This window comes from Haliotis asinina, chromosome 2 (genome assembly GCF_037392515.1).
Source record: "Haliotis asinina isolate JCU_RB_2024 chromosome 2, JCU_Hal_asi_v2, whole genome shotgun sequence".
Classification (NCBI taxonomy): domain Eukaryota; kingdom Metazoa; phylum Mollusca; class Gastropoda; order Lepetellida; family Haliotidae; genus Haliotis; species Haliotis asinina.
In genome coordinates this window covers 37157924-37175304 of record NC_090281.1, presented here as the reverse complement: position 1 = coordinate 37175304, position 17381 = coordinate 37157924, and the positions used below count along the sequence as shown (strand labels likewise).

The window sequence follows — 17381 nt, the reverse complement described above, 5'->3', positions numbered from 1 at the left end:
GTGATTTATCTAGAGGGAGATGGCTATACGACTCTCAAGATCAATAGCCCTTGCAGTTGGTGTGGGTTTCTTCTAAAACGCGAACGAGTCTAGTTCTAACCTAACAGGATGAACATGGATAGTGGATTCATTTCATCCTCTATATTTTCTACGACTGAAATCGTACACATGTGTTATGACAGCGCCATCATGTATGAAAATGCTAATCACTTTTCGGAATATCCCAGGGATGTCACGACAGGGGACACCAGAAATGGGCTTCCCACAGGGCTTTATTAGCAGAGGGATGAGAACCTGTATCGGAACGTAATAACAATGAAATAACAATTATTGAGTATTAATGAAACTACTGTCCATAGTAACACTTAGACATCTTCTCTTTTCTTCTTTGGGGTGGGGTACCTTTGTGGTTAAAGCATTCGTTCGCCACGTCGAAAGTCCGCTGTCGTTTCCGTACATAGGTATAGAGTATGAGACATATTTCCGGTGTCCCAGGTATTGCTAGAATATTGTTCAAAATTGTGTAAGATTAAACTCACACTTTTCAGCTTCTAAGCAATCAAACAAATCATACGTTCTCCTCTACTGACATCGGGTAAAGTTGATTGTGTGCAGGGGTTACGATACGTATGCAGAACGACTTAGACTGGATCTTATTTATTGAACGAGAATCTGTCATGGTCGGAAAGAAACAACGAGTTCGAAGTATACACTAGTAGGACGATCCATATGGATCATATGCCCTTTCTTTCATATCAGTCTAACTCTAAACGTCTCCATCGAAACTTTCACTCTAAGGTTACCGCGAAATGAGTATCACTCCGCCCAAGGGACGTATCACACAAGTATACGTCAGATCGCATTCCTTCAACATTGACGTCAACAATGAAGTGCCTGGTGCCGGTATCGAAAGGAACAAAACAGGATTTACACACAATGACATCCAAATTCTAGATCTCACTAAAATGGGACCAACCATGACCAATGTAATGTCTAAATTTAGATGTTCACGAAATAATCCGAGTATTGCCTAACAAACGGATGTCGGAGTGCAAAACAGAAGCGATTAAGCTTCCCGTATTCCGTTCGTAACGTTACATGGATATGTAATAAAATTAAAGACACTGACGCAGTGTTGCACTTGTGACCTTCATACGTAGGTGATTATCTTCAAGATCACAAAAAAAACAGAAAAAATTGATTTGCGTTCAGTTTGTCGTGACGTGCCTATTTTAGCCAAGTGTTATGTGTTAGCTTTCTGGAAATAGCACCATTCAATTCGAACAGATGAAATGGATTTTGCTCATATATTGAATGAAACTGATCAGAATCCCATCGATTCGTTCCCTGATCCAAGTACTTTAACGACATGGTCATATTACTCTCTGAAACAGAATAGCATTTGACGTCATTCGTGATCTTTGTGGTCATTTAGACGAGTTCAGTTTTCAGACTGTCACGCGCTGTGTTTTTGTTGTTGTAATGCAGCGCTATAAAATATGTTCTAAAACCTTCAGGGGAAATAATCATCCCATATTCAGTTCAAATAACACGTTGTAATCGAATGTTATGATAAGAATAGAGTGGTATGATGACTTATAGTGTACCTACACCAGCACATTGTCTCATGGGATGTCCATAGTAATGTCTTGTGCCGTCTGTGGTGGGTGGGAAATCGATATAAGTGTAGCCAGAAATGTCTACCAACTACATGATACAGCATTCATGATAGGAAGGACAGTTAAACTTTCCTCTCTGTTTGTATTAATAACAAATGGAAACACATCCTCACCTTTTGCGGGGATATGTGGGACTCGGTAATGCCATTAACGAGGAAGGCACTTATTGTTATTCGCTATGATGCTGCTCTCTAGTTCAGGTGGCGCTGGTGATGCCGAGCGGGTCTCGCCCAAGACACTGATTCGACCGTTTACGTTTCTAGAATTGCTGCACCCCATTTATGAAACCAGTATTTGTGATATATTGGAATATTGCCACCGGGGGATAAACTATATTTATTCGTGCTGTAATAACACTTAAGACATTGCCAGTTAATGTGGGTTGTTTTACATTACGTCACGGTGTGCTGTGAGGTGACGCCAACGTTACTGAACCAGCTGACGTTCATCTCTTAGTCGGTATCACGGTTATGAAGTCGTGAGGCTGGGGATACTGACGGACTGATCATTTAAGACTAGAGAAGGCGCGTGCGTGCGTGCGTGTGGAGGGATGGTGGCTTCTTTTTTTATATAATGTTCGTTTGTTATTCATATGCCCTCATTATCACGTCGGCAGAGGGACGGGGGAAAATGGTCGGAGTGTGTATAGGTGCGCCACAGTGTTGTCTTGTAAAAGGAGTATAAATACAATTAGCCCCTACATGAACCTACATAATAATCATATGATTTAAAACGATATCTTGCTTTTATTCCCGAGGGATGCTTGTCAGATCACCAAGACCGGTTATTCTCTACCGCTGACGTCTTATTTATAAATTGTGACATTCTGATATCTAATGTATTTATCAGTGTCGCGGTGTATGAATACATGTTACAATAATATGGTTTATGTTCCTCAGGGAATTAAGCCAAGAGCTGAAATAGACGAAGCGGAATTTCTTATCGGTAACCCTCGTCTAGGAGATTAAGCTGAAGAATTCAGCATCTATCACCTCCCCTTGATCAAACTCACAAACAAAGTGAACCATCGAACGCATTCCTCCATATCGGAAACATCGTTCCGTGATCTCGCCTGCTCTGACGAATACCGACTGGGAAGCGAGCATCAGAGATTGATGGGGTCACTTTACTGCCTCGTGTAGCGGGGGTTGATTGTATGCATTATGTTATGCATATAAAAAAATCGTTCATGTTTCAAAGAGATGTTTTTTAGAAGACGCGAGTACTAGTGAGACTCACGAGCTCTTTGTAAAGAACCTTGTAAAGCCTTCCTGGTTGACAGGTTTAATTTGACTTACTTAGACATACATGAAATAAGGTCTTTTTTTCTTTCTTCAGAAACCTTTTACACTTTCTCTGTGTAACCGACCTTGTATGGAACAGCTCCTTATATCTCCATTGCTGGTCGTGAAACTGGGTCAGTCTGACCATAGATTACGGATCATCGTAACTCGACTTTATGTTATCTGTCATTGGTTTGTTTCATCCGGATGTGTTAGATACAGTCAAATGTGATGTTTCCTACACGAATATACGCGACGAAACCCAGACATTTCAATAGTTTACACTAGTTGAAAGAAAAGTCCAATGCGATAAAGCGAGTGAGAGAGTACTTCGAGCGGTTGAAATCCACAAACACCGGCCCACAACATTTTGCCGTTTAGCATCTCCAGCGCACAGCATTCCGCTCCTCTTGGCAGAGATTGTTTCATATACAAAGATACGTCTGAAACCACTCCACTCCTCTCACTCCACACTACTCCGCTCCCTTCCTCTCCGCTCCACACCGCTCAACTTCACTCCACTCACGGCGTGGACAAGGACACCTCTGAAATCTAATAACTTGAAGGCTTCTTCGCACGTTTCATCGTCTATGATCACGCAGGATAAAATTGAATATAATACACACAAAGCACATACTGACCACTGATAGGAAATTGTCAAAACAACACAGATGGTGTTGTTGGTGAAAAAAGCGTGCTGTCATCTTACTATCTACAGTTATATCCTGACATCAAAGCGTCAGATCTGATTCAGTTCTATCTGACACGATATAAATATGTGCCTAAATAAATGTAGCTTCTCAAAGCCATTACTCCACCATTGAACACACACCGTGCAAACATGGGTTTGAATAGCAAACAGCTGAACTGAAATATTTGCTCATGAGCCTTCTTTCACAGTCCATCTGTTCCTATGCACAGTCCTTTCAAAGAAAGAGTCTCAACGTGGTTTGCATAAACGAGGTAATTCTATGGCGGTCATACATGTGCACTTTTCTCACGCTAACAGTGGAATTTATTTGTGGGACAAACCTATATCACGTATGTATATACAGCGTACACAGTACATACACCGACAACTCATGTCACGTTTATCTAAGTGATGTAGCTCGCGGTTGTAGGGGATGTACAACGGTGTAGAAGTCTCCCGATATCTGTCCACGCAGTCTGAGTGAGTTGATGACCTGATTTAATATTTCGTATTATTATATTTGATTGTATGTCGTGATCGTGTGTTTTCAGGGGTAGAGCAAGATTCGTAATAAGCCACTATTTTTCGAGACAATAATGGGGTTGGACTGTTTTTCTTGATTCATTGATTTTAGCAAGGGGTTGGGCTACAATATGCTTTCTCCTTGCACGTTGAATAATTGTCATATCTAACCATAAAAAGTGAGGTTTTATCGCTTTGGCGTAACCATCTGTTGTATATGTGTTCAAATCCCGCTGTGTCCATGATGACAATACCTACGTAAATAATTCGAGTTATCCGATGCTCGACATAACAAAAAATGATAAATAAGGGGTAATGCGCACTGTCCAAACTTAAACGTGAGTTCGGCTCATCGAAGATCGAGCCAAAGGTGTCCGACAGTATTTCTTCTGACCCAGTGTTTCCAGCACGTAAGGATGGGCCAGATTATACTTTCATGCTGGCATGTCAGGTAGACAACACTGTCATTTCAATAAACACAAACGTCATGCAATTTTTGCGCATTGGGTAACGGATACTTCCTGTATAGCATAACGTGCTCATTTATATATTGTGTTATTTTGAAATATGCTTCGAATGATAACTGAGGCTTGTTACTATCTAGCGCTGTCGGTTTGGATGGTATTAAACGTATGCTTCAGATAGAATAAGTATGTAGACCCCCTGAACAAATGGTGTCTTCAGTGATTTCCACAGACCCACTCAAAAACTATTTACCTATTTATTTTTTTCACAAAAGGCATCTGTTTCGGCAGTCTGGTTCCTCCCTGTCTCTGACGGTTTGAATTTGTCATGCTGTGGAAATGTGTTTTACGCCAATCTGTTAAATCATTAAAACGCGGGGCTGTTTTGTTGGCATTGAATGTCCACAGTCTTGCCTGTCGTGAAATCTGTTGATATATTGTAGCTTTAGCAACCCCATGTTTGACCATTATACTGACCCCAAGGGTGAAATTTATGTTAAAAGTGCGTTTATCTCACATATTGTTTCAGTCTTTAGCAAACAACGCCATTATTCTTGCTTGAGGTTGTGAAGAAAAAAACATACATACATACATACATACATACATACATACATACACACACACACACACACACACACACACACACACACACACACACACACACACATACATACATACATACATACATACATACATACACACATACATACATGCATGTGCATACATGCAAAAAAACATGTCTGTTGTTTTCAGTAATTTGTTTTCCTTTTGTTCATACTATGAGGACGGACACGTTCATATTTGCATATACTTATTTACATATTTATTACTTTCAGTTCCCCTGCCTCAGATCTTGCTGCCCGTCGAGGTGTCTTCAGTCGGCGCCATTACGGTTCTGTGGAACTGGTAAGTCCTCTTGCAGTCTAAGAACAGCATCACAAAAGAATCAGTTTATAAGATTTCTATACTAATTGCAAAATTGCCTGTACGCCGTGGCAATTTCCGCCTGTCTTTCGCCCAGTAATTCGGAAGACTTACGAGAACTCTGACACCCACTCGTAACACTGATTCTAGTCTACAGTCGAGTCTGTAACAGTAAGAAATAGATCATCGCGTAAGGGATTACTACTTTTTGCATTATACATATTTTATAAATTACATTTATCGACATAAGCGTCGTGTTAATGGTTAAGCAAGGTGCCTTTGTCTCACAAATGTTAGGGCTGAAGGGTACTGAGTGGTTCAAGAGTTGGCGTGGTGGAACGCCAGGGTGGAATTCCCAGCAAGGGTGAAATGTAAGCAGTCAGTTTCTGATGTTTCTACTTCATGATTTTACTGAAATAAAATTAAAATGGCCTAACACTCACTTACTCAAACAAAGTATTAAATGCCTACATTTCTTCCATTAAAATATATGCATATTTTCAGTTGTATTCTTAAGTAAGTGCACACTTCATCAAACGTTCACAGCTGTCTCGTGTAAGCCAAGTAGGTTGCAAAGCCTTATATTAAGATAGGATTGAGGACTTACCCAACAATTTTTGCAACAACCGTGTGTAAGCCTGGGCTTTTTTTCTTAATAGTAGGTAGGCCAATGGGATTAAGCTCGCACAGGAATGGTGCTTTAAAAGGGATTTATAAAACGCGGCAAAATACGTGAGTTGTGTCTTTTATCCGCCTTAGGCTGTGCATATATACTCCTTACAAACAGTTAATCAGCACAAATTTGTAGTCTCAATACATTTTCATTCACTGAAATTGCAAATCATGGAATGATGTAATAGAAAGGTGACACATATGTACACGCGATGAACACAATCAAATGAAAAGGGTATTGGGCAATAATAGACTTACAAATCACCAAAATCATGAGACAGTCGTGCAAAATGTGCTGCACTGAGGGCGTAAAATGTTAACATCAAGGTTCAAGAGTGAAGCAGTGTTCAGTAAAGCGTGTGACCACCATGAGCACCAGTAAGCCAGGAGCATCAGACACACGCAATAGGTAACACAGAGTAGAAAGCTGAATTTTTCAGGAAAGCTTCTGAACATCATTGCCATGTGCGAAATGCAAAGGTTTGCAAATTCTACCTTGTGGCATTTTCAAGATGGTTGTCAAAGTAATTAAAATGGTTATGCAAACAGATATGTTGTCAATAATTAATAATTAATAATAATGCCAGTTTCAACACATATTTGCATAGACCAAATGGCCTTTTAAACTTGATGTTTTGGAATGTTCAGCCATTCTCTCTGTATCGCCTGCTCAGAGTCATCCAGAGCCTGTCATCCAGAGTCTTGGGGTGAACATGGAGACCATAAATACGACTCCCAGTAATAACAAAAGCATGCTCAATATAATTATGATCAGGTGACCTTGCAAGTGAGTCTAAATGTGTGATGTTGTTGATGTAGATATTAAACTGAAAATACTTGTTGCTCAATGATTTGTGAGGAGAATATTATTGAACGCAAATCTCAAGAAAGAGAAATCGAAATTAACAGGACGGAAGTATAAAATACTGTCTCTCACGACGGATATTTGCCAGTATGAAAATGGACGTGTGTCAGCAGCTCACATTTTGCCCGTTCTCAAACATTCATTGACACCAAATGTTATTTTGAGTACTATCGGCAGTCATCCGACCATGGTGTACTTGACACCGGGTTCGAAAATGTGCTGAAGTACCTATAGAACAATGTCATGTAGACGGTGACCACACGACACCAGTGAGGTGTTCAGAATATATAGTCTTTACGATGTACATCATCCCAGCTGACGTGTATGGTGACACGTCATTTGATGCTATCAGTTCATGAAGATATATAAATAGAGTGAAATCTGTCAAAACCGACAGCCCTCCGATCCGGTATGCTCTGAATATCTGCACTATAATATTGTCCCGACAGAGGCTGGTTAATTTATGATCATTTATATGCCTTCTAATCCGGCGTCAGTCTATTCCCAATTTCGGCACAAGGACTGCTTCCACTCTACTATTGTAAGATCAGCATTGTAGGAGACAATTTATGGTAAATGTATGCATATCTGAGGGTTGTCCTATTTTTCACATAATTTACCAGTGTCATTCGCTACTTGACACTGAAACAGCAGCCATCTGATCCAATCAATCTGACTTTCCGTTTGCACAGGCATTTACACGCATATTCGCTTTGTTTCCCGTTCAGGACATATCAATGCACGTGACATGTGCAAATTGACGTATTTCCTTTGTAACTTCAACGTTCCGTCAATTCCGTATCTGTTACAAACCGAAGGCTTCATTTTCTTAATTGCGTTCCTGTGTCGTAGTCCTCAACATGAACAATACAAGCTTCAATATCTGCGTGGCAGTGGCTTCAAAATAAACGCTTTTCGTTAGATAAAGATATCAAGACATGACATAATGATCAAAATACGGTTCGATGATTATCCGAGAAGACCCAGGTTAGAAATTGTCCCCAGCTACTCATGCTTTGAGAGGCGACTGATGGGATAGGGTGGTCAGGCTCGCTGACACGGTTGACATGTCATGGTATACCAAATACGTACATGATGTCAATCATAGGATTGTCTTGTTTTCACTTGTTTTGTTTTTTTGCAGACTGACGTCATATAGCTGGACAATTGCTCAGTAGGACTTTCAACAACACACATACAAACAATCAAACAATCATGGAAAATAGACATCCTTGTATAATATACGTGTCAAAAATCACTGCCAATAGCCGCTTAAGCCTAGATTTACTGTACATACACATATGCACGGTAGCCAGACCTTCAATGAATTCAATCAACGTAAATATACCGTCACAACGTTTATGTCATCCTAACCATTTGAGTGTTGGATCATGTTTTAACAAATCAATGTTACACACATTTAATTATGTTCTAAACATTTTATCTTTAATGGGCTAGTTACATTAATAAGTTGATGGAGAAATAATCAGGTATGCCTGTTGCAGGTTTTACGGCTTTAAATACTCAGTATTTAAAGAATACACTCATGCTCTTTTAGCCGCTTTGCGAAACTTGCCTTTGTTGAAAACTAACAGGTAAAAGAATCGTGATGTTTTTTTAATGACTCTGAAGGTGTCCATGGCAACGTCGTTGATGGCGATGGGGAAACGCGATCTTTTTACGCGTACATGTAATATCAAAAGGATGAAAATCTAGATTACAATTTCTCATTTAAAAAATGTAGCCGGTAGGCCCGTTACCACTCTTGCGGTTGTTACTGATAATAATGTTTAAGCTAAACTTGTTACCGGAAAACATTGCCATTACATCGTTGAGACATGACTCACACAAGTTGTTACGCAAGAATGTGCATTGTTATTGCATGTAAATATTGTTGTACTATACTAGAGTGAAGAAGAGTTGAATGTTAAAAATGTCAAAAGACCAAGCTATTAGAGAAGATTGCCTCGTGTCAACATTGTTGACTCGTTTAAATCGTCGAGGTACATAGTACTAGTATTTAGTTATTGTCACATAGTATTTACCCTCCAAGGCATTTCTATAATTGGAGCCTAAATCTCCGCGTGAATTCTGCAGAGTTTGTGCGTAGTTACGCAGAATTTTGGCGGAAGTCCCGAGTGTCTCCGCGGATACACCGCAGAGATAGCACATCTGTTTAGCCGAAATGTTTGAAATTAACTTTCTACTATATGGGAGCAGTTAGTCGTGTGGTCCTCGTTCACCTGTGCACCAAACCTTTATCAGTTACCACAGTTTACCACAATCTAGGGTGGTTGTGACCTAAGTGGTACTGAAGTTGAGATTGTATCACAGTTCCATTGTTCTGTACATCACATGCCTCAAACTATAAAGAGGCTTCCTTTGTGGATATCAGTAGATATGACTTATCACCGACTCCCGAACTGTTAGCAAAAGGACATATACAAACATAACTGCTGCTGCAGTATGAATTAAAGGCAACGAAAACCTTTCAGAAGGGGTTATTGTTATTTCACAGAAATATTTCGTACAGTAGGTAGCTGAGGCTGCCAGAAATAGGACTATTACTTAAAGACCGATATTCTGTCGGCCAGCTTTCAACCTTAGTAAGTGTTAAAAACCCTTAAGGATGTATCGTTACGCAATGGCTTTTGCTAAGGGATGTACATTTGTATTTGAAACGTCCTCTTTTTTCTCAACTCGATGTCTGACCCCCATAACCATCCGGTTTCTCTCTCTCTCTCTCTCTCTCTCTCTCTCTCTCTCTCTCTCATGCAACTGATATGTGTAAATGGAATATGGGAAAAAGATATTTTGAATTTGAGATGAAACTGTGAGGGAAGAGACAAAACACAAAAACACACCCACCAGCCAAACAAAGGGAAGAAGGCCGATGACCTCCCCTACATGTGTAGTCACTCAGCTCATTACAGTGACAAACTGCGCCGAGGGTCCTCTACGGCAAACCAGTGCGTTTATTATGGCACCTGATAGTTGAGTTCATTTGGCAAATCGATTCAACACAACACTTTCGCTATCAATGTTTAACGTCTTGCTCTAAAGTCGGTGCAGACAAACACTATACTTAGCTACTGCAATTCCTTAATGAAGTCATTGTTCTCAAATGACTTTTTAATGTGTCACCCAAGATTGAAGAGACGTGAAACGCATAGGCATTTGGGAAAAAACTTTGCCCCAGTGTAACGTTGTTTTTGAATAACTAAAACCAATTTCACACCGTCCCGAAGAAATAAACAGCCCAATCAACAGATCGCTGACTTGTCACGTATACTGTAAATGAGGCTTTGAACCATCGAGGTTCTTTAACGTCAAGCGGGAAAATGCTTTGTGGAAATCCTCGAGGAAATTGGCCTAACCCACGCACAGAATTGCCATCTACTTGCATGTCATGTTTCGTATTCTGCTGTATTTTCGAAAATTCTAGCATTACGATACGCCCTTATACAACGCTGTATAATACCACTATGAGCAATGAGGATAATAATTGATCAGTCAATTAAATGGTTCGTGGTATCGTCATCATTGATCGTTTTGGTTGAAAATGGTCCAATTGGCCTGTCAAGCGTCCGGATCGATATGGATTACAAGACTTTGATCCATGTGTACAGGGGCACATGTGAAGGTCGTTATGAAATACATTGATGTAATGATCTTCCGCTGACCTTGGAATAATTGAATGTCTAGAGGACTATGACATAGAGAGTTGGGACTCTATGTGAGGGGTTTGGGGGTGGTGGTAGACGTCCCTCAGATCGGGTCATTTTCAACGGGTGACGTCTTTGCACGTTGAACTATGCCACTTTTGTCGGTAATGGTTGTGGTTAAATACAACCATTCAATTACCCACCTTAGACAGATATCCGCATGGTGCCTGCATTGAACCTTAGTATTCTGTTTGCGGGAAAATGTATTAATTCTGTTGGAGTGAAGTCAGTCTATGAAAATTAAAAAAACAAACAAAACATTTTCTTAGTTATTAAGGTGTCATGTTTAACCTGAGAGGTGAACTGATTCCCCCCACCCTTGTACTATTACTGCGATATTGGAAACATCGGCATATTATAATATTTACTCACTCACACTACTGTCAACATTAAGGTTTGGTATGGTTGTTAAACGCCGCACTCAGCAATATGTCAGCTATATGTCAATGGACCGTGAAAAATCGAACATGGACCAGACACTTCAGTGATCAACAGCATGAGCATTGATTTACGGAGTTGGGGTACGGTGACATGAGTAAACCAAGTCAATGAGCCTGACCTCGCGATCCAGTTTCTCGCCTGTTATGAAAGGCAAGACCAATTCTAACGTGGATCGTCACTGGTCCTAACAACATTATACCCAAATCAACGATGGTGAGGTGGCGACACATCGGTCATATCGATATCGGGACATGTCGATAAATTATTTCTATTATCCCAAGACCTTTGAGTCATCGTTCATTGATTATATTGCCAGGTAACCAAACCTGAATATAGCGTCAAGGGATGAGGTTTCAGAGACGGTTAGCGCTTTTCCAGGATGATGTATGGGCCCCACCAAAACCGCACCTAATAACGTAATACGATGGAAATTGCACCGGGAACCATCACGCTGGCGTAGAATTGATGACTATTGATTGAATAACTAACCATGACATGTTCCAAAAGCTTTGGAGACCGGCATGATTAAAGGAACAAAATGCCGTGTTCAATGGAACACAATTACAATGCACCTTTGCCATTCACTTCATAACACCAGGATATAGGGTGGCTCGGTTACAAACTGTTTAATGTGCATCCTGACTCCATGGTGTGGACTGCCTCATGGTTACAGCTTAACACCTCTCTTTTTATGTACGTGATGTAAGTGGAGGCACGTAGTCCTGTGCATAGAGCTCAGGTCACAAATTAGGTGGAGTTAGACAACTTTTAGCGCGGAGTGTCTTTGGATGGGTGACCGTGTTTGGTAGCCTGACTTCTGGGAGTTTCTAGGAATTCAGTTCCGTCACACAATGAAGCGCTTGTAATACATGTGGATTTCCCTGTAAGCAAGAGAGTGTGTTCAAAATTATCTCTGTTCACCCAGCCAAAAATAGGTACCCGGAGGTATAATCGGGTACTATAACCTTCCATCGCCATTGCACTCACTCTTATATTGCTGGAATTTTTGAAATATTGTTACAATATTAATCTGACTTTAAAGAAAGTGCTAGGCGTGTGTCAAGGCATAGAGGGCTCAAACAAAGTGATTATCTGTTCGTGCTCTGAGATGAAGCATGTGATTACAGATAATATTCTGAAGGACAAAAGAAACGTCATAAAGTGACTTCATTGTAACGCCTTTGCGCGACACCAGAGCCCAGCCACTGAAATGCAGTGCCGACTTTCATGAGAAAAGATAACCCCTCTCCATTGTCTCCAACGTCTGTTTTGCCGCTGTTGTGCCGGAGACGTATACGATGGTGACAGTGGCTTGGAGACGTCGCCGAATGATTCAGTCTCTGTCTGGTCGCTGGTGGTTTCCTATGGTTCCCCGAGCTGTTCCTGTGGCCCTTGTGGTCTTGCAGCTGTTGATGGGGGAATATGAGTGTGTTTGGACGATATTATGGTCCTGGCGATGTGTTGTTATACGGGGTCGAACAATACGTGGACGATCATCAGTGGTGTGGGTGGCGTTGTATCGCTGTCATTAGCAATGACTCGGGCACGTTAACCTGCGTGTAGACGTCCAATGACTTGTTGTCGTGCCGGGATACATGATTCATTGTTGCGTGTGTGCTAATTCTTCCCTTTACACAAGCAAAAACATGTCTAACCTCAATCTGAAACAATACTTAACAGGCTGATTGATGTTTTCCTCAAACATGACTTCCAGTGTATGTTTAAAAACTATAGGTTCAAATACTCTATTGATGTTTGAATGTCATTTCCAATAATACGGCGTTTGCTTTGCCCTTCAGTGCAGTTAGTTCTCCGTATATAAATGTCTCAGGCAGATGTTTCTGGAATAAAGTCATTGTAGTCATTTCCTGCGTTAATCGATGATATTCTTAGGGTCAACACTCGGTAAAAACCTCTGGAACTAAACTGACCGGCAAAAGGAAGCATACCAAAACCCCCAAAATTATTATTTCTCAAATTTTATAGAAATATTGTTGTAGGTAAATAATGCCCTAACGTAGCAATTTGACACCTGCAGTGACATAAAATGCCGTGAATAAAACGTCGAAGTGGTAAATTGTATTAGCTATGATTTTTGTTCACATACACTAAGGGAATAAAAGTGTGTTGCGGACAGGTTACACATGCAGTTTGAATAAAATCTACCACAGATATGCCATGACTTTCAGCAGATGAACGTGAGAGGGAACGTTTCTCCCAGCACAGAACTAGCGGCTGGGAGAAAAATGGCCAACTGGTGCTGCAATTCGATGACGAGATACAATTGGGAAATGGGTGTGCATAGAGATGTAACGATTCATGAAACCATGTACCCATTTTAGTAAAGAGATTGGATCTCAATCCTTGTAAGTTGGTAATGATTCGGCTCGTGTTATCTTTTCAGAGAAATAAACATTGGAAGATAATCGCGATTTCTTGTCAGTTTGTTATAGATCTTTTTCTGAAAATTCCAGCTAACATCTGTTGATTCTGATGGCTCTACACAAAATGCCGGCCGGTTTCGAGTGGAATCCGGGGAGCGAGACGTGGAGGACACACACCATCTCGGGGTAAGGCATCTACTGAGTTATGTACATCAACTTGTGAATAACCTTCAACGTCAGTGGGGGCGGTTTGGTAGCCTAGTGGTTAAATCCTTCGCTCCATCAGGGGGTGATGTAGTGTGCAGGGTGGCATTTCACGAGGTGGTGAATATATACTTTATCAATCCCAACTAAGCACAATGAAACAGTTCTTGATGTAGTTTAGTCCCTTGTCAAAAATATGTCTCCACGGCAGTCAACAATCCTCTTCAGAAAAATACCAGGATATGTATGCAAAGGTTGACTTCTTGTATGGACATTCTTCTTGTCTCGCCAGACTGAGTCAGCTTAAGATTTTCACTCTCAGTCACATGATTATGTTCACGTAAAACAGCAAAGAGTAAAAGTAACATCATGAACAGAACATCAATACGTCTCTGGGCAAGTAACACTTTGTCACATGGTCGGGTGACCAGGCAAAGTATATATTTTCATGTTTGCATGTTTTCGTCTTAACGCATTATACGTTGACAAGATGATGGATATAGCATTGTAATACAAGTCAAGCACTGTACTTTCATTGTTGCCAATAGGTTCATATTGGCAATGGGTGATTCCGATACTTAAACTTCTGCGTCAACCAAATGGACAATTTGTCTTGAGAACAAATATACGAGGCAGTGAAAATTGCTCTTATCCGAAACGAAACATCACAAAGAGTTTAATTTGGTCTGGAAGCACGTCTATAAACAAATGTCGGGGGTGAATCAATTCTGTGCATCACATCTCAGACTGGGCGGGAGGTTATTAATCTATCACAGATTGAAACTACCGGTTGCCCTGTTGTTTTCCGCAGACTATTTGATCTTTAGGGTCAGATGTATTGATACTTTGTCCCTTGACTACCTTTTTTCCATTTTGATTTTGTTTTTTCTAAATTTAATCGCTTTTGAAGACAAATGGCCTCAACGAAACCCTTAGAATAGTGCACATCTATCGACCTAACCGTATTTGGCCGTGTTGACGGGAGGCTTCAGTGCTTGACTCATGACGATGAAGGTGGTGGTGATGGTGGTTTGGAGATTTATCATGCGCTTTCCGACATCATGCGTATTTCGGACACAGTTGCAAAGAGCAAGTTGTATTTTCAGAAAGCCGGAATATAGTGCAGTGTACAACTAAACTCACCCACTCATCCATGTACATATGTTCCAGCTATCCAGCCCTCTCAACAGCCCAATTCATCTGGAAAATCCTGAATACCAGACAAGATGGTACTTCAAGTACTTCTTAGGGAAATGTAAGTAATATCTGATGTTTTTGTGATGAGAAGCCAAGGATGTGTATAGTCACGTTTATCATAAAATTCCGATGACTTCACGAATACTCGGCTGATCTGGTGGCACAAACATTTGCAAAATCAAATAGTCTTCGAATCTAATTTCGCTCTGACGACCAACAGTATTCTTTTATGTCATATTAGACCTCCCATCGCAAGTGTGTGAAAGAAATCCCAATATAGAAAAGGATCAATCCTCTTTTATGCTGTAGTCGAAATTCTTTCCCAAAGACAGGGTTTCAGTATTGACGTTTCCTTATTGCATTCCATCAGGATGAGTGCTATTCAATATGGTTTATGTCTGAATAGGTCACCGTCGTCTTCTAGACATAAAAATGCATGTTTTTTTTCATTCTGTGCTCCGAATACTCCACAACAGGCTTCTGAAACCGTGACATCAGTCCCTACCATTGGTATATATTTACAGATCAGCAGAGTGATGGGAACCGATTTTAGCATCACTGAAGTGTATCTGTTATCTTCCAGAATTATAATAGTAGACAGAAATAATTAGGTGATTCATGTTTACCACTAACTGTAGATTGCCTTTAAAACGAACCCGCCTGTAACGAACTAGCGATAACACGAACTGCTTCGTGTTCGGTCATTTAGTGGATATATGTAGTCGAAATGCCAGTAACAAACCACGCTCATAACGATCTAAAATTAGTTCCTTTTGAGCTCGGTACAACAGTAGTTTTCTGCATTTACCATTTCAGAACAATTTATCTCAAGGATAATATATATATTACAGGCTTAAACTATGCGTGTTATTTGTATCTACAGTACATCAGAACTACGTCGGCGTGGATTTGGAGAAGGAGCTGTTCCTGTTGTCCGTCATTGTCACCGACGCCAACAACCACAACGTTCCTCAGTACAGAGCGATATTGTGGAGGAAAACTGTACGTGAATATCCCTGACGTGAATGTGTGTGGCGTGATATTATACCTCTTTCTTTAAAGTGTGGAAGTCAACGAATGTATCTGTAAACCCCTTAAAGTTGCTGAAATGTCGGGATGTAATTGAAAACCATTTCGTCACATTACCTATTATTTCGTAATATATGTTGACCTTTGATGTTGTCACGCCTTCGTTTTTCTTTAAACTCTTGCTATGAATGGATTGTTTGTTGCTTAACACCGCACCAAGTAATATTCCAGTATGTGGCGGGGGCCTGGAGATACTCCAGCCTGGGCCAGACAAACCAGTGATCAACAGCATGATCATTGATGTACGCAGTTGTGATACGATGACATGTGTCAACCAAGTAGGCGATCCTGACCGCCCGATCCCGTTAGTCGCCTCATAAGACAACAATGGATTACTGAAGACCGATACTTGTTGGGGTCTGGCTGAGTATAATTTGCATATGATTCAACTAATATTCTACTTTTTCAGGGTGCTAAGAAACTCGCATTGCCTTATAACCCAGGGAAACCACAAACAGTCAAAGGAATTTTGAGGTACATATTTATTTAGCTACAACATTAAGTTTCTTTAAGATTTATGATCTTAAATAAGTAAACGTTCCATATATATATATATATATAGGTTCAAGATCAGCATATATGTATTTTGATGATCATTAATTGAAACACACCAACATATGACGATAATTAATATTGATTAATGAATTCTTTTAATCGTATTATTTTTGCTACATGTTTACGTTGATTCCATTTTCAGTCACTTCGACTTACACAAATTTGAAAAAGGGCCAAAAGAAATATTTGATCCAAATATTCAGAAGGAGCTTTTAGTACTCGAAGAACAAGAGGTAACTTAAATCTGACGCTTTCATTTTCCAATTGTTTGATGCCAGGCGGCGATGAAGCCAGTTTCATAATAGTTGATCTCCCACCAATACGTTCTCCTAAACGATAAATGTCTTTTTTGATAATATCTTACGTTGCGATATTACACTCTGTTTCTACTGGTTAGCTAAAGTTAATGCCCCGTTCTTAACATGGGCAAAATTATGAACATCGCTGTTGTTGGTTTGCATTGGTGTTGAGGGGAACCAGTGGGTGTCTGGGCAGTCACGAATACAGCGTTTCAGAGTAAATTCTAACACCTTCACCAGCAGGAACAGGGATATATTACGAAACGTCACGTTTATGATGAAGGAGTAAGGATATACTCAGAAAACATAGAGTTCATTGTGTGATGAATTAGTAAGGATATATACACCAAACATGTTCATCACGTGATGAGTGAGTAAAGATGAACT

General features: G+C 40.3%; 1 protein-coding gene across 2 annotated transcripts in view; it reads left to right on the top strand.

The window, feature by feature from the left end:
• Window positions 1-17381, top strand: part of LOC137273683 (GTPase-activating Rap/Ran-GAP domain-like protein 3) — a 105399-nt gene that overhangs the window by 56843 nt on the left and 31175 nt on the right. For both annotated transcript variants that reach the window (XM_067806480.1, XM_067806479.1), the window contains exons 2-7: window positions 5476-5545; window positions 13741-13836; window positions 15025-15109; window positions 15935-16053; window positions 16550-16614; window positions 16838-16928. In XM_067806480.1, coding sequence (XP_067662581.1) covers window positions 5476-5545; window positions 13741-13836; window positions 15025-15109; window positions 15935-16053; window positions 16550-16614; window positions 16838-16928 — 526 coding nt within the window. The remainder of the gene's footprint in view (window positions 1-5475; window positions 5546-13740; window positions 13837-15024; window positions 15110-15934; window positions 16054-16549; window positions 16615-16837; window positions 16929-17381) is intronic.